We start from the raw sequence: 18,591 nt of genomic DNA, 5'->3' as shown, positions 1-18,591 counted from the left end.
AGACAGTTCAAGTTCGGTCTAAGTCGAAGATAGAAATCCAAGTCGAGTTGAAAGTAAATTCGGTCAGTCAACTTAAGACGGTTCGCGGACTAGATTAAGACGAATAGCGAACGAGTTGAAGACGAGACGACCGAAACTTGTGATAAGACGAAGACGTGACATATCAAAGACGTTTCAAGTAATTAACACTCGAGTCAAAGAGGAAATTCAGTGCCGTATCTACTTTGTTTGTACTGAAGTGTGGCTTTGTAAATATATGTAAATAATTAAAAAGAGTTTAATTATTACAAACCCGAACAAAGTCACGGAGAAAAAGACGAGAGGCCAGGTAATCGAATCATAGTTCTATACGATCGAAGCCTACATGTATTTGTATTTGTATTTGTATTGTCTACAACGAGCATACAATATTTTAACCCATCAAAACATACATGGGGTGTCATTAAAGTATAAAATAGCAAAAGCTGAATAATATATCTATATACACTAGACGGTATGAAAGATTTAAATAAAACATTCGCAGACAGGGATATTATGTACAGTAATAGTATAAGACCATGGACATTTTTACATTTATGACAAACGGTTTAACATATAGGGTTTGTGAAATATTCGTCCAGTTCGTAGTTGGCTTTCTGCATCAGCTTCTTCTTGAGTACGTTCCTGAGTTTCTTTGTTTTTAATTTTTTGTAGTCTTCAGGTAACCTATTGTATATCTTTATCGCCAAGTAGTTGACACTAAGCTGCGTTGTTTTAAGCTTGTGGTGAGGAATGATGAGACTGTTTGCATTTCTGGTGTTGTATGCATGATTGAAATTATTTTGGAGGAGACTATCTTTATGGTCATGGACGTAGTTGACACAGGCAAGTATAAAAAGAGATATCAAGGTAAGTATACTCTCCTGTCTAAATAAAGGTCTGCAGCTGTCCGTATTTCTAGCATTGCATATAATACGCAAAGCTCGCTTCTGCTTGATGAAGATCCTTCCTTTTCCAGTCATGTCTCCCCAGGCTAATACACCATACGATATAGCTGACTGGAAAAGACCAAAGTACGCCACTTTTGCCGCCTCCTTTCCAGCCATCTGCATCATCCCTCTTATGGCGAAGATACATTTTGAAAGACTCGCACTCAGTTCCTCTATGTGATATGAAAATTTCAGATCTAATTGTAGTTGGAAGCCGAGGAACTTCAGGTGCGTGGTTTCAGTATCTGAAGAGTTGAAAACTCTCCTAGCTTTTATAGACCCGGAACAACATATACGACTCGCTTGCGTTGGGACACCATATATGGAGTTCAACCAGTCTTTCATCCATGTTATCCCCTCTGGTTCTAGTGCAAGGCATAATGTTAATATGGTGCCTCTTAGGGATCGAGATTTAACGCAATTCAAATGAATGAACTCGGACTCCATCCGCTGATAATAACTTTCGGTAGGCGGGTTGGTTTGGGGAATTCCAATCCGGGCTTCAACAGTTCAGAGTCTGCAGATATGCTCGGTTTTATTACAGCCTGGAATAACTCATTAGGACGGGCAGATAATGAAAGATCTTTGCGAAAGAGAGCAGTCGGTTTCGAAATTCTATTTCCGATTTGGTCTGCGCGTTTCCGATGGCAAATAAAAAATCATGCGGAGTTCGCAAGAATTTACAGCGATTCCGCTTCATTATGGACCATATTACGTTTATTCCAGCTTCCAGCAATTAATGGGCCTAACGTGTAGAAAATTGTTAGATAAAGATTGGAAAAGCGTTCTGAATCGTGCACAAGCTGCTTGAGGAGAAAAGTTGAATAGTTTGCCTTTCATTTGTATTTCACTCAGAGAGAAACATAGCATCATTTTCAGTAAGAAAATTTTGACCTCAACATGAGCTATCAAATTCGACATAGAGCGCGCGGAAATTATAACATATCAGTGATACGATATTTCACTCAATTCGCGAGTTTCTCCACAAAGAACGCACCTCTTGTGTTCCATAGTGAATCAATATTTCATATTTACTCAAAATATATTGGAATAGATACCTATATATATATCAGAAATTCAGAAAAAAAACTTCAAACGCGACAAATGACGTGAAACAACCAATGATACTAGGAGAGCAAAAGTTGTCAAACCTTGGATTTCAGCAGGTAGATACAGAAAATAATAAATATTCTGCTTATAATAAATTCAACAATCAGAAAAAATATCGGATTCCAAATATTCAAATTTGCATATTTGATCGGGAATCACTCAAATAAATATATTCCATTCAATATAAAACACATCCATCACGATATAGTAAAATTGTAGATTTGGTCACAATCCGACAACGTGATCTAACCATGTTGGGGACATGTGAAAATTGAGTATACTCGCTCTATCTATGTTTATTACTGTATGGTATCTCTTTTTCGCACTAGAATCTCAAACATATTTCGATTCATCTGATTTCAAATTTTAATATACAGGGGGAGTCAATAGTGCCCGATCAGTCGATTATTACTGTAAATTTTGGGATGGAAGAATGATTCAAATTTTGATGGAATCGACAGCACTGAACGCATAAGCTTAAATTATTCTTAATTCTACTGGCTGGTCAGAAAGCGGTGAAACACAACACCACCCTATTTTTTTTCAAATAGGAATACGCGATTTTCATTTCATAGTCATAATCTTTATGAAGAATCTGATTTCGAAATACCCCAATTGTAATAATTTATTAATGGTCCTTTTTGACGTAGACCATTTTTTTTTTCTTGAAAACCTTTCAGGATAAGTGTACGATTAATTTTTTAATAGAATTTTTCAGGTCTTCTGCAAATTCACCTATCACTTCGTAAGTCCGAAGGACACAGCAATTAATTTTAAATTACCTTTAAAAATGGTCAATAGGTCCATTATTAGGCATAATTATAATCTGAATTCGCTTTTCGAAATAATATACTTGAAGTCATTCAATAAGGAAATATTGTATTATCATACTTCACACTCGCTGACCTGAAACTGCCGTGGAACATAACATCTGGCTAGAGGCAATAAACTGAACCTCCTTCGGGTGAAGGAGTATATTCAAGTAGTATATTCAAAGCAAGCGGATGCACTCACAAATAAAACAACATGGGTAACACCAACTTGACCTGAACGCTCCTGTGGGCTTGTAAAAGAACATCACAGGACAGCAGTTTAACAATGGGCATTCAGGAATCCTAGAGAAATACACGTCAAATAAAAGGATTCGGGGAAAATATCCTGCATCCCACATAAAAAAGCTCATTCAGTTTCCACGAGCTGAGCTTAGAAATATGGTGGGACTACTGAAGGGCATAATCGATTGAGTACCTTCTCAACCACATAGACAGGCTCTGCAAATCGGACAAAGGATTAGCTGGACAATTCACATCTACGTTCAATTGTACCTAATCACACTTTTGTAGATGAGGCAGAATTGACGAACGTTTTTAGGATATCTGATTTCATTTACAATTTTCGAATAACGACTATTTACCATTTACTATTTGGTTTGTGGCATAATCATTCTTTGGGCTTGGATTTATTTGCCAATTCAACATTCATTGAACAAGCGATTCCTATAAAATTAAACTATTTGATGAGTTAATGAACAGCATATACGGAATGTCCTTATAAAGAGAAGATAAGTTGTAGCTCACAGGGTATAGAACTTTTAAAAAAAGATTTCGATGTTATGAGAACGGTTTCTATACTTGAAGGTATTTTTAAAACCCCAATCTCGATAAATTCACTCACTCAAAAAAATTCGTGTAACAATAGTCTTCAGTTACCTCATAAATCATCAGACATTATTAACTCCATACCTATTGGAGTTCAAAATGTCTTGAACAATAAACTGAATGGATTTTGCTGGGTAGGATGAGAAAATATTATGTTCATCCTTTATCATCGAGTTATATTAGAAGGATAGGAAGACTTATAACGTTCAAAAGCAAAGGAAGCCGTTGAGGGAACTGTTGAGGAATATTGGTTAAGTTTGGGCTCCATGCATCCCTCTCTTTGAATTAAGTTGAACTGGAAATTCTGAACATTATTCAAAGAAAATGTTCGAAATAAAAAACACATGCAATTGTTTATTCTCTGTCTTCTATTTTTTTCTGAAAAAAATCTCTCCACTAGTTCATTTTTCTATTCAAAGAATGAATCCAGTAATCCTCTCTTTCAAATTTGCTTTTATGTTCGTAAACAGAATTTTCAATTCCTCTATTATGCAGCAAATACATAAATTCATTCCAATTTTGCAAGATGTATGGACGAGAGCATTATTCGTTTCTTTTATCTCCCATGTACCTTATACATTCTGACTATTATATTCTTTCTAAGCTGAATGGAGCAGGCTCTCCTTGATAATGCAAGATAATGAATGACCATTGATACAGATGAAATATCTCTGTTGTTCATTTAATTGGCTACATATTCAGTCATTTTCCGATATTTTTCAGAAAGAATGTAATTAACAGTACATATGGAGGAAAAGCATTCAGATAGGTATATTATTCTCTGATAACAGAGAAAAGCACAGTTCATTACGATTCATTAAAGTCTGTACTGAAAAAAAAAATGATAACTTACGTTCCACCTTCAGTCTTATCCTCTTTTCTAATATTGTTCCTGTATTTGGTTGGATAGCTTTGCAAATGTATATCTTCGAGTACTTCCTAGTCACATTTTGAATTAGTAGTCCATCTCCTATCGATTCTATTCTTGTATCTGGAAGAATCAATTGAGTTAATCAAGTGGAAAAGAAAGTTTATTGTTTCTAGTGTTTGACACTGACTTTTTATTGTTCATTTATATTCTGTCCTAATATCATTGCAATATATTTCTTAATCTGATAAATCAGGTTTTATCAGAAAATTAATGGGAAACTGGCGTATAGAGCAATAAATGAAATTATTTAGACTCATATCAGTCCATTTCAAATTGAAAAGAAACTGAAATATACAGTATTCAGTGTTTTTTGTGGTCGTGAAACATTTTTCCTGTATATATGATGCCAGCGGATCATTACAAAAAATTTTATGGGGCAAAAATGAATGGAATCTTTAAACGTAAACTATGTTTCAAATTTGGTCTAAATATCTCAAAACTTCATGCAGCTTTGAAGAAAAAAATGGAATCTGCTCGTACAATAACCTCAGAAGTCAAAGGAGCTATATAAAGAATATTATATCCATATAACTTACTAAAATGTTGCAAAAAACGCAGATTTTCCTCGGAAAACATGTTTTCGGCATGTTTTCATGATTTATCAATGAAATGAAAGGATGCATAAAAAATTCAATGCGAAATCGGATGAACATAGCAAATACGTTGATCTCTTCAATAACTTGCTCTAGCCCTGTGTTGAACAAGCCCTAAACCACGAGAATACTACTCAAAATACTACGCACACAAACAGCATATGAAAAATATGTTACCTCTAGAGCTTTTACACAATTTCTCCGCTCCGGGTTTTCGTTTCAAAAATTGTCAAGTTACAATAAACTGAGTGTCATTATGGAATAGGCTTTGAAGTTTCTATTTTTGTTCATTTATAAAAATATACTTATTCTTTTTCATTAAATTGATTTCACGGTATTCAGACAATTCTTCGATTCCGGAAAAATTACCTCCCCGAGCAGGACTCGAACCTGCAACCTCCGAATTACTAGTCCGAAGCTCTCGCCATTGACCTATCAAGGAAGTATTCTTTTTTATTTTTCAATCCTGGAGGAAGAATAGATTCCTCAGACTCGTGATTCACTAATCAGATCTTCATTCTAACCTCGACACAGGACATTATATTCCTCCAGTTTGTTAATTCTACTGAAAAATAAAAATTTACTCATCCAAAAACGTACCGTAAACTGGTAAATCCCAAAACTCAAATTCAAATCTGATAGAAATTCGCTTCGTGAAGAGTTGCATCATAGCAATTTTTCCACATCGGAAGGCGTCAAGATAGAGATCCGAAATCCATCAAGTTACCCTCCTCGGTTCGCCAAAATCGCGAGAACTTTAATTACCACGTAGACTGTCCAAGTCGGTATCTTCCATCTGAACGGATATTGCGAAATAAGTTAGTTGGTCTTTCCATTCATCAACGCCGACAACTCTCGAATTCATTGAGAAAATTGAATTTCCCCCCGAATTGAGTAATCGATGGGATCATTTGGGAAGATGACTCCTTTCGTCCGAATCCAACTGAGACAATGAAGAGGAAGAACGATGATCTTCGAGATAACTTTCACATCAATCGTGTATGGCCTGATTGCAAAATCGTGTTTCGTATTGTTCTGTCTTGATACTCTGCGAGGATGGCCGGACGGATAGAATCGAATTTCATGTTCATCAACACTGGGTCAACCCTCATTATTTAAGACTATTACCTGCTCAAAATTCGATAATTACAGACTTTGTGATCAGGTCGGAATATCAGAATTATAAAAGATTCAATAGGAATATTGGATCAAAAATGCCTAGTATGTAGTGACTCTGTCTGCTAACAGATGGCGCCATGGGGTTTTCGCGTTACGATACTTTGGACCCGGCGGATTTAAAGGAGTCGTCGCGTTGCAACAGAGTCGCTTCTCCACGATGGTGTGAGAAGATGTCCTAGGCAGAGATCGCTGGATAGCTTAACTGACGAGTCCACCAGTGTTCTCGGGACGAAACACCAAACCTCTTGGAGAGGAAGGCGCACCTAGTAACTTGGGTCGAGATAACTCGCCAAAATAGAAAATTCAAGTAGAATATCAAAAATTAATGGGAAAATCACTGCCTTTGAGTCAGGAGCTTTTAAGCGCTCATTCAGTCATTATCCAATTATGCCCTTGCAGACCACATGTAACGGGTGTTTTTTTTCGAGGTATATAACTTTAAGTTGGCATTACTGCTTGAGATGGCGACCGATTTAACAGCTGTCAAGTGATTTATTCTCAGTTTGGTTTGGCAATTCATCATGAATAGACTCACGCCTGAACAACGCTTGCAAATGTGCAATTTTATTTCGAAAATAATGGTTGTGTGTGGAATACATATCGCGCACTACGTCCATTTTATTTTGTTTAGCGATGAAGCGCTCTTCTGGTTGAATGGCTACGTCAACAAACAAAATTGCCGCATTTGGAGTGAAGCTAATCCTCAAGTGTATGTCGAAACACCGTTACATCCAGAAAAACTGACTGTTTGGTGCACTTTATGGGCTGGTGGAATCATTGGTCCGTACTTCTTCAAAAACGATAATGACCAGAAAGTTACAGTCAGGGGTGATCGGTATAGAGCCATGAGTACTAACTTTTTCATTCCTGAATTAAACAACCATGATGTCCAGGAGCTGTGGTTCCAACAAGCCGGCGCAACATGTCACACAGCTCGTGCCACAATCGATTTACTGAAAGACACGTTTGGTGACCGCCTAATTTCACGTTTTAGACCTGTGAATTGGCCTCCAAGATCTTGTGATTTAACACCCCTGGACTACTTTCTGTGGGACTTTGTAAAGTCATTGGTCTATGCGGATAAGCCACAAACCCTTGACCATTTGGATGACAACATTCGCCGTGTTCTTACCGATATACGGCCACAAATGTCGGAAAAAGTCATCGAAAATTGGACGTCCAGATTGGACTAAATCCGAGCCAGCCGTGGCGGTCATATGCCAGAAATCATATTTAAAATGTAATGTCACAAGATTATCTTGCGGATAAATAAAATTCATGTCAATCGAATAATCCATCGTTGTTTCATTGCAATTTAAAGTTCTGTAGCTCTGAAAAAAACACCCTTTATTATATCTATATGTAATCTCCATGGCGCATGAATGAACGAGCGAACAAAATCTCCCGACTTCACCTCTAAGTTTTTCAGTGTAATTTGTCACATACTTTCTACAACAGTTATTTTTCATATTCCCTTTATCTCCGCAATTTATCCAAGCAAAATTCGTGTATAAATCAAATTACCAGATTTTCCACCCTTACCCCCTGAAACGAGATTCTAATTCCCACTTTATCTATTTGTGCTGGAGGTGTTCGCTTGAACTGTGCGATAACTATCAGACCGTCCCTAATGTGAAGCAATGAAAAACGAATTCTGAAGTTGGTGCACGCAGAGAAGATTCATCGTGGTGTAAACGATCCTCTTTGCCTCATTTGCAAAATATGTGTGAATTGAGGCTCAAATAATTGTGCTACTGGGGCGCCTGCCTTCAGACTTGAAAGCCACTTTCTGTTGAATATCTCTCTTATTCAAGATGTTGCAGTATTACATTTAGGAGAGCAGTAACCTGAAAAGAAATTTTTCAGATTAAATTTCAACTTAGGTCCAATTGGATTTTCCTCTTGAGCATATTTGACTCTTCCTCCTGAACAGTGGCGGCCCGAAAGCCGAGGCATTCCAACAGACTTTCTCGTCTCAATTTCATTGTTAAAACTTCAAAAAAAGCTTCGAGAGCTTTGGAGCGCTCGTCATTCGTTCGCTCATTGCTCCTTTTGAGACTCAGAACATTGTGGTCACACTGAATTTAATTATGGAACATCTCTATTATATCTGACATGGCTTGCACGATTTTATATATTTTGTTCTCTGAGGATTCTGTAGTACTAGTACTAGTAGTTTTGGCGATATGGTATTATGTTCATATATATTTTAATTGTTGCTATATCTTTCAATTTTAAAAAATGAAATGTACTTATATTATTTAAAACGGACCACCGGTATATTTTTGAGTGCTTGTTTTCGCAACTGATATGCCAATGACGGCCTTGGAGACCACATAACTCTATAACGGTATAGGTGGTCTTCAGGAAATGCTCACTATCTTTGCAAAAGAAAGACTTGTGGAAATTAACCTAGCAAGAAACTATCAAAAATGTGATATAGCGATACATTCTGATAGTCTGGCTGCATTCAAAGTACTGAGCTCACATATCATCGATTCTAAGATGCTATTGGAGTGCTGAAGAAAGTCAATGAAATAGTCAAGAATAATAAGGTTTTTTCAGTTCACGGCCACTCGTGAATTTAAGGGAATGAAGAGGCCAACGCACTTGCCAGAAAAGGAGCACAAACTCCTTTCATCGCCCCGGACCTATCTGTGGCGTAGGCAAATGTTCCTACAAGAAGATCCAGGAGAAGGAAAAAACTAAAAGAGGAATGATCTGGCTCAATCTTCCTGGGTTGAATCATTCGAAAAAGTTCTTCAAACTTATTACAATGAAAATATGCTCCATTGGATTCCTCACAGGATATTGTCGCCTCAAAAAACACCTCCTGAGAATAGGTCTAGCCGAAAATGATAGAAAGTGCAGATTCTGTGTGGAGAAGGAAGAAACTCCGGATCATCTGGTGACGGAAAGCCTCAAACTTCAACATAATGTACTCACATCAAATGTCGAAAAAATAATTTTCAGAAATATGTATCATTCAACAACTTCATTATTGTCCATTTTCTGGATATTATAGAACCATATTCTGAGAGCACGAGCCGCCCCTGCCCTAATAATATTTGAGTCTTCGTATCCACCCACTTGTCGGTCACATCATATTCCATCCATTCAATTCGAAATTCAACATTATTTGGTTATTGGTTTTTATTCACATATGTTGCCCATATATCCGACTCAATCTCCAAAATGATGAAAGGGAGGAGAAAACATATGACCCCTTTCTGATTCGAAAGAAATCACATAACTCCTTCGAAACTTCGAACTGTTTGAGATCGTTTTGGGTGCGTTTCTTAGGAATATCCACTTAACCCTTATCAGGTAGATTGAGGAGAATATAGTGATGAAATCGAGTGACAAGTTTTATATGATGGGAGAAATGTATCGAGAAACTTCCAAATGGAAAGAACTCTCAGGGATGAAAAATCTACTTGAAGTCTCAGGCGAAGCGCTTGAGAAATAGATGATGATTGAAAGATTCTGAAAATTTTTCTCTAATATATTTTGATTGATATAGATGTAGAATGATTCGTGTGAAGGTAGAGAAATATCGAAAAATAACATACGTCAAAAGTCTTGGCCACCCTAGGTTTCTCAAGAAATAAACAATCTATGTTCTGGAAATGAGATGAATATTTTTCTCTATTTCAACTGCAATTAGATAGTTAGAAAATCTTTGTTTGTCACTCTTTGCTGTGTTGTTTTGATGAGTTAAAATGGGAAAAATGAGAAAAAATCTAAATTTATCGATCATTTATTTTTGAAATAAAAATATAAATAAAATAAACCTCTCAATTTTTTGAAAATCACTGAAGATTTTAGAATCTTTTGACTCACCTTGTATATCTTGTGTGCGAGCAGGCATCATTCTTCTCTGTAGTGGATTTTAATCAGCTGTATGAACAATCGATGTACACTCGATTTGGTTTATATATTCAAAAATTTTTTACCACAATGGTCTTTTGAAAGTTACTTTCAGCGCTCTGTATAATCTTAGCGGATGCATTTAGAGCAATGATGCAATGAACACATTTGATCATCATGATGAGTTCTACGAAACTGAAAGCTAATTCTACAATGTTGAAGCAAATTCACTGTAATACTAAGCGTGGTCCTTACCATTTGAAACTAGTTGCTGGATAGCTTTCACAATTTTTTTATTGAAATTTATTTCATGATATCTTTCACCCTACTCAATAAATTCCCATAAAAATGAAAAACAAGTTCAAAATTAGCATTTTCATTGAACGACATCAGTTCGGGAGATCTTAACGCTAAACACTCATTTGCGCCACCCCGTAATGCAGTCAAACCGCTTTTTCCCCCTTCTCCTTATTATTATTAATAATTTTAATGAGTTCCAGCACCAGGAGACCAAAAATGCCGGCAGCTTTATCAGGAAAACCTCTCATTGTGCATTATGTACGACTGATTAAGCCCAGAAATTGTACACCTGGTGCGCACTAGGAGCTTACCGTTGATCTCGTTATTATCCTCATCGGACCACGTCCTGCGGCCACCTCTAACCTCGCATCGTATAGTCACATCTCTTCCCTCGAGGGCTTTTTGCTCGGGACTGGTATCCATGAACTCCAACGGTGCTGTAACAGGTCGATTTCATTAGGTTCTTGGCACTCTAGGATAAGTTCGGGGTTGATAGGTTGGTCATGGTAAAAAATATTCAATGAAGTTTGGATTCAATGAGAGAAATTGAATGGAATTGGTTACACTCATAGAGTAATAAACATAGATAGAGGAAGTAGATTACGTTGTCGGATTGTGATATTATTTTCCAATCCACTATTTTACTATATCGTTATGAATGTATATTATATTGAATGAAATATATTTATTTGAGTGATTCCCGATTAAATATGCAAATTTGAATATTTGGAATCCGATATTTTTCCTAATTGTCTGTATCTACCTGCTGAAATCCAAGGTTTGGCAACTATTGCTCTCCTAGCGTCATCCGTTGTTTCATGTCGTTTGGCGCGTTAGGAGTTTGTTTTTTGAATTTCTGATATATTTAGATATTCATCTCAATAAATTTTGAGTTGATATGAAACGTTGATTCACTATGGGATATAAGAAGTGTGTTCTTTGTGGAGAAACTCGCGAATTGAGTGAAATATTGTATGACTAATATGTTTTCATTTGCGCTCACTTCATATCAAATTTGATAGTTCATGTTGGGGACAAAATATGCGTACTGAAAATGACATATGCTTCCTCTATATATGTTTATTATTCAGAGGGCACACCCAACAATTTTGTCATACCTTGTAGAACAAAATCGTTCGGCAATTTCACATAGATTTTATGGTTATATTTCATAACCATATGTTGGTACTAGAATTTGTCAAATAAAGACACTATTATTAGACTCTCCTGTCGCGGATTTCTCTATAATCTGTAAAATTTGTGAGACAGAAAACAGTTCGGCCAACCAACATTTTTCAATGCTTAAATTACTAAACGATAGTTATGGACATATTTCATCAATTTCAATAACAATTCAGTGAATTATAGACAATGGTACAGAATATCCATTTTAACACTCGTTCATTGGAAAACTGGCCAGTCTGTGGCTTGTTTTTGAATTATGAACTCGTGAAAGAATGCATTAGAGTCCGAGGTAAACAGTTTGAACATTTACTGTAAGTTAGATTTAAGAATTAAATAAATAATCGAAAGTTAAGTCTGTTTTTAATTAATTTACCTTTTTTTTCAATAATATTCCTTTTTCGCTTCCCCTAATCCATCTTTTTCCCTATTGTGACTTTAACAAATAATAACAAAGCCCGGTATCAAATGTAATGTCATAGCAAGCGGCAAAATTACCTGATAGCGGGGTTCCTAGTTTCAACTTAGTTAAGTAGGGCATCGGTAAAATGATGAAAATACCTAGTTTTATGGGCATAAGATTCGTGTATTATACCATTTCTAAATCTGTCTAAAATGCCCAATTTTTTGATGATACTTGCTCGTTTTGTTTCAAGGATTTTTTTTTCACAGCAGGTGTCCAAAGTCGAAGTTCTCGTTTTGCTAGCAATTGAAATCAAGATTTATCCATTAATTCACGGAAATCCACATAACTTTTTGACAGAATCATACTCATGTCATCTTAAATAACTATTTAAGATTCCATTACAACAAACAAATAAGCTTCGAGAGCTTTCCAGCAGAATTCTGACCCTGACAATGTAAAAAAAGGTGAAAATTCACTAAAAAACGTAATTTGGTAATAACTCGAAAACCATGCAACTTTTACTGGGGTCATGTTAGGCTGGTTAGGTCCCTCTTTAGCTGACGTACCTCCGGTGTCACTGTGACGTGCCACTTATGGGACACCCTGTATAAGGAGGGGAACAGGTCTATTTATCGTCATGATAGCTTTCACAGTATACGTTACTGCAACCGTCTTTTCCGAATCGATGGAAAATATTCGAAGCTGATTAACCAGCATAATCAAAAATCAATCTCCCAATCTTTTCATCTGCGCTGTCAGCTCTCACCATTTATAAATCTCAATTTTTTTAACGTGTTCAATACATTTTCTTTCAGAATGAAAATTCTTATTGTGCAAAAGGCTCTCACGAAAGTGTAATGAAACTACGCTACGAGTATGAATAGTATGATGCTGACAGAGATGAAGATCAGCTTAGCTGGAGATGTATTCTCCTCTGGTTTCTAATTGGAGTTTCACTGTTTGTAGAAGGGAAAGGGGGAAAACCTTGTCATTCTCTGTTTGACTTATGGCATTCTTATTTATGCATTGATATTACATCCTGAGCTACCGACTTGATATTCAAGCATCCTCTTCTACAGTTTAATTCCATCATGACGAACCCTTTCTTTACTTCCTTCACGCATGAATACCTATCCATTATTGATATCTATCTGTTTCAAACGAATACCATTCTCAATTCCCGAGATGACGACCCCCATTTCGACCCCTCTCAAACTGTCAAGATGAAGATGTCAAGAGAGCCTCCTTCGAATTTTTTGCCTCGATCGGTTAATAATGTGAGCATACAACGAAATACTCGTCGAGAAGTTTTCTTGTCCTTATAACGGAAATTTTCAACCTGTTCGTTCATAAAAGTTTGTCGTTTTCTTCGTTCATGTCTCATGAATATTGGCTCGAACTTTTTCAATATCATCGGAGGTCGTTCGAATTCGTGAAAGGAAGGAGTATTTTGAGTTATTGCCGACCCATGTTTGAGAGAAGATCGATTGTTGCGGACAATGTGCTCTGCATCTTTTCGGAGGAGGAAATTCGTAAGTGGATTTATGTCATAATTTGGTCAGGTGACGCGGGAATTTCTTGCAGAAATGAACCATCGAAATTGGAAAGCTTCGACTTGAAGTGAGAAGCTTTAAAGAGAATGGAGACCCCATAATTGTATGAAGATATGCATGCTGAGTCAATAGTGCTCCATGATTCAAATTTCAATGGAATCCACAGTGCTCAGCGCATGAGATTAGATTATTTTTTACTCTTCAGGCTGGTTCGAAAGTGGTGATACACAATTCGATACTGTTTTTTTAATGAAAATACCAAATTTTTATATCATACTTGTAATCTCCATGGAATTTTCTAAAAAAAATCCCCTTATCATCATTTATCTATGGTATTTTTTGACGAAGGCCACTTTTTTCGACAAATTCCATGCATATAATAGTTTCAACCAAAGATCATATAATAGCATGATATATGATGACTTAAGGACAATTTTTAATTCCGGAAAAAGAACCTTCTCGAGCGGGACCCGAACCCCCAATCTTCGAATCACTAGTCCAGTGCCTACACCAATTGAGCTATCGAGGAAGTTGAAAGTTCCAAGCGTATACAGGGTGGCCACTTTTTCAATGGGATTGTATTGGTAACTTTTAAACCATAAGAGTTAGCAGGTCGCTCAAATGGAGAAAAAGTTGCATGCATAGAAGCATTATCAAGCAGTTCAAACAAATCGAGATTATCAGGGCCGGTTATTGAGATATCATAAGAAAAGTAAATTCTGTCATTTTGATTTTTCTTTTTTTCCCACTTTATTTCAAATATTATCAGAAAATGTTACAGGAATTTTTTATTCGACAGTAAGTTTTTCTCAATTTGACGTAATCAGATTTCCAACGTTCCGTGCTCTCTGGGCCACCCTCAACCACATATTTTTCAATACGGACCTGTATACGTTATGACACTTTTCGCAATAACTTTTAACGCTGAATTCAACGATATATCATACAATATCATTCAAAGTTGATTTTCAGGTGATTTTGACCCTTACCCAATTTTCTTTAGGTCGGATCTGTACTGAATGCAATTTACCAAAAACTGCTGTTAATAAAATAGTCAAGAGACGCGAATACAATGATTTTAAATTTTAATACCAAGCCTTGCAAAACTTATATCGTAATGATATCAAAATAAAGTTCGATTCTGTAATTTGTTTCAACGGAACAAATGACAAATCCAACAATAGTGATTTCTCGCGAGAAGATTAAGAATGTATTGGAAGGTATTCAAGAAGACGAAATAAGCAAATGTATAAGAAGTATGGGTTCCAGAACCTTTTAGTACATTTTACAAAATGGTGGACATTTCGAACATTCACTACATTCATTTTCATTTACTTTCGAATAATCATTCGATTTTTCTTTCATTAAATGAAAATTCGTTTAATTATTATGAATTGAAATATGTAAATAATTATTACTTGTTTCTTGATTTGATTCTGATATGTTCCATTTAGATCAATATGAGTAAGTTGATTTTCTCATCGAAATGTATTGCATGTTGTTAATTAAACTAAAGGTACCTAAATGTAATACAGATCCGACCCAAAGAAATTTGGATAAGGGTCAAAATCACCTGAAAATCAACTTTGAATGACATTGTATGATATATCGTTGAATTCAGTGTTAAAAGTTATTGCGAAAAGTGTCATAAAATATACAGGTCCCTATTGAAAAAAACGAGGTTGAGGGTGGCCCAGAGAGCACGAAACGGTGGATACGAAATCTGATTTCGTCAAATTGAGAAAAATTTACTGTCGAATAAAAAATTCCTGTAACATTTTTTGTTAATATTTGAAATGAAGTGGGAAAAAAAGAAAAATCAAAATGACAGAATTTACTTTTCCTATGATATCTCAATAACCGGCCCTGATAATCTCGATTTGTTTGAACTGCTTGATAATGCTTCTATGCATGCAACTTTTTCTCCATTTGAGCGACCTTCTAACTCTTATGGTTTAAAAGTTACCAATACAATCCCATTGAAAAAGTGGCCACCCTGTATACAGGAACCGCTTCTCCCAGACTCAAATGTTGGTAACATGCCTTACGAACTATGTAGTTTTCAAAGGTTTTGGAGGGTTAATATTGAAAGGGAAATTTCCTCAGTAGCTCAGTTGGTGGAGCACTGGACTAGGGATTCGGAGGTTGCGGGTTCGAGTCCCGCTCGAGGAGGTACTTTTTCCGGAATTAAAAATTGTCTGATAGCTGGAGCTAATGATACTGTATCGAAAAAATCAACCTCTAACCATGATAGACGTCGCATCAATGGTAGAACACCCTGTATAGGTATATATGAAAAACATCTTACATGTTTCATCAGGTAACCCACTAATATAGCTTTCGTGATAGCATATCGATGTATTTATCACGTATCTAGGTCAATAACGCATGATCACAAGATATTGTTCACACAAATATAATCTATGGTACGTAGTCTCTAACAAAGAGCTATGTCAGATGTACTTGTTTGTGGTAGAAAGCAGCGCCCTACAGATAATTATTACGATCGCTCGCATAATGCATAGAGTTCGAAGTTTACTATAATGAATTTGATTATATGCTTCCTCATAAGTTTATCTATCTTTCAAGTATCAGTATCAAGATTTTGGATTTTCAGAGAAAAAATTGTTGAGTGAGTGTCTGTCAGTCTTCTCAATTTTGTACCCTTACAATTAAGACAATTTTTCCTCTCGAAATATTCAATGAAGCCCTCAAGACTATTTCTTGCTCTGTGAGCCTTATAATTTCTCTTAACTGAAATCATTATGGTGTAAAATAAAAGAGTAGAAGTTTATTCTTTAATATGTTTTTTTTTAAATTTTACTAATTATTTTGGATATTTGAATATATCCTCTCTTTCTAAATTAATCTTTCTTATCAAAGTACAAATATTTTATAAATTTTGAGTGCTTTTCAAAGTTGCAGTAGGTACCTGAATTGAGAACGGTTTAGATCAAGAGATATGATTTCATCCGTCAATTTATTGAATCTCATATCATTATGAATTTATCTCTCTCTATGTATCTATTTTATTTGAGCAGAGACACCCTGTCAGGTGAAATTCAAAAACTCTCCAATCATATTGAAATCAAACAGGAAAGGAATAATCGATCGTTTAATAAATCAGTAAAAGAATATTTGTTGAAGAAAAGCTTTTATGCTCTCTAAGAGTATTTTACGGATTACTTTCAATTTATGGCTGTTTTTTTGTGATTTTTTTTTCTGGTGACAGGTCCTATGCCGAATGTATTTCAATGTAAAATTGTTGTTAAAATAAATATACATTATTATTCAACTCACCTTCCACGACCAATTTGAACTGTATACTTTCATTCTTCGAAGATGTACATAGGTATGTCCCATCGTCTTGTAAGGTGGTCATGTTGAACCAAATCCTTGTGCCATCTTTTCCTGTCTGGACCTTCGGGCGTGTATTGGGGCCTAGTTTACCATGACGTCCACTCCATTCTACGACCACGCTCTTGTCATTGCTGTCGTAGCAGGACACGATAAATGACTTATTCACCGCCGTGACCACCAATGTTGGTGTTACCACCAGGGAGCCTTGAATGGACTTGTTGACTGGAAAAAAAAATGAAAATAGTTGAGTCGTAGGAAGAAGCAATAGTTGGATATGAAGGTTGTTTTTTTTAGAGCTATAGAACTTTAAATTGCAATAAAACAACGATGGATTATTCGATGATTGATATAAATTTTATTTATCCGCAAGATAATCTTGTGGCATTACATTTTAAATATGATTTTTGGCATATGACCGCCACGGCTGGCTCGGATGTAGTCCAATCTGGACGTCCAATTTTTGATGACTTTTTCCAACATTTGTGGCCGTATATCGGCAAGAGCACGGCGAATGTTGTCATCCAAATGGTCAAGGGTTTGTGGCTTATCCGCATAGACCAATGACTTCACATAGCCCCACAGAAAGTAGTCTTGCGGTGTTGAATCACAAGATCTTGGAGGCCAATTCAAATGTCCAAAACGTGAAATTAGGCGGTCACCAAATGTGTCTTTCAATAAATCGATTGTGGAACGAGCTGTGTGACATGTTGCGCCGTCTTGTTGGAACCACAGCTCCTGGACATCATGGTTGTTCAATTCAGGAATGAAAAAGTTAGTAATCATGGCTCTATATCGATCACCATTGACTGGAACGTTCTGGCCATCATCGTTTTTGAAGAAGTACGGACCAATGATTCCACCAGGCCATAAAGTGCACCAAACAGTCAGTTTTTCTGGATGTAACGGTGTTTCGACATGCACTTGAGGATTAGCTTCACTCCAAATGCGGCAGTTTTATTTGTTGACGTAGCCATTCAACCAGAAGTGCGCTTCATTCGCTAAACAAAATAAAATGGACGTAGTGCGCGATACGTATTCCGCACAGAACCATTTTTGTCGAAATGAAATTGCACTATTTGCAAGCGTTGTTCAGGCGTAAGTCTATTCATTATGAATTGCCAAACCAAACTGACAATAAATCTCTTGACAGCTGTTAAATCGGTCGCTATCTTGAACAGTAATGCCAACTTAAAGTTATATACCTCGAAAAAAAACACCCGTTAGTTATTGGAGTTTCAATAAAGGGGCGTAGCTATCGCCTTATCAGGTTTATCAACGTTGTTAGGCCCCTGGTCTTCAGGGGGCCTGAGCGTCAGTAACTTCTTGCTCATCAATTCAATAAAAAATTATATCACTTCCAATTACTATAGAGGGTTAAAACTATTAACAGGGGCACTACAGGGATATCGAAAACCGTCAGAGATACAGGGTGGCTTAAATTACAAAAAGTTGCATTATTTAGGGATTAGTGAGTTCGTGAT

At 36.3% G+C, this 18,591-nt stretch overlaps 1 protein-coding gene and 1 non-coding gene across 2 annotated transcripts in view; one reads left to right on the top strand and one right to left on the bottom strand.

The window, feature by feature from the left end:
- LOC123684931 (neural cell adhesion molecule 2-like) overlaps positions 1-18,591 on the bottom strand; it is a 174,864-nt gene that overhangs the window by 57,700 nt on the left and 98,573 nt on the right. Inside the window, exons 3-5 of the mRNA XM_045624457.1 lie at positions 17,051-17,332; positions 10,921-11,046; positions 4,590-4,727 (exon numbers count right to left, since the gene is read on the bottom strand). Coding sequence (XP_045480413.1) covers positions 4,590-4,727; positions 10,921-11,046; positions 17,051-17,332 — 546 coding nt within the window. The remainder of the gene's footprint in view (positions 1-4,589; positions 4,728-10,920; positions 11,047-17,050; positions 17,333-18,591) is intronic.
- Positions 15,850-15,922, top strand: Trnap-agg. The gene has a single exon. It is a non-coding gene; the product is annotated as a tRNA-Pro (tRNA).

Source organism: Harmonia axyridis, chromosome 7 (assembly GCF_914767665.1).
Source record: "Harmonia axyridis chromosome 7, icHarAxyr1.1, whole genome shotgun sequence".
NCBI lineage: Eukaryota > Metazoa > Arthropoda > Insecta > Coleoptera > Coccinellidae > Harmonia > Harmonia axyridis.
This window is presented reverse-complemented; position numbering and strand designations above follow the sequence as displayed.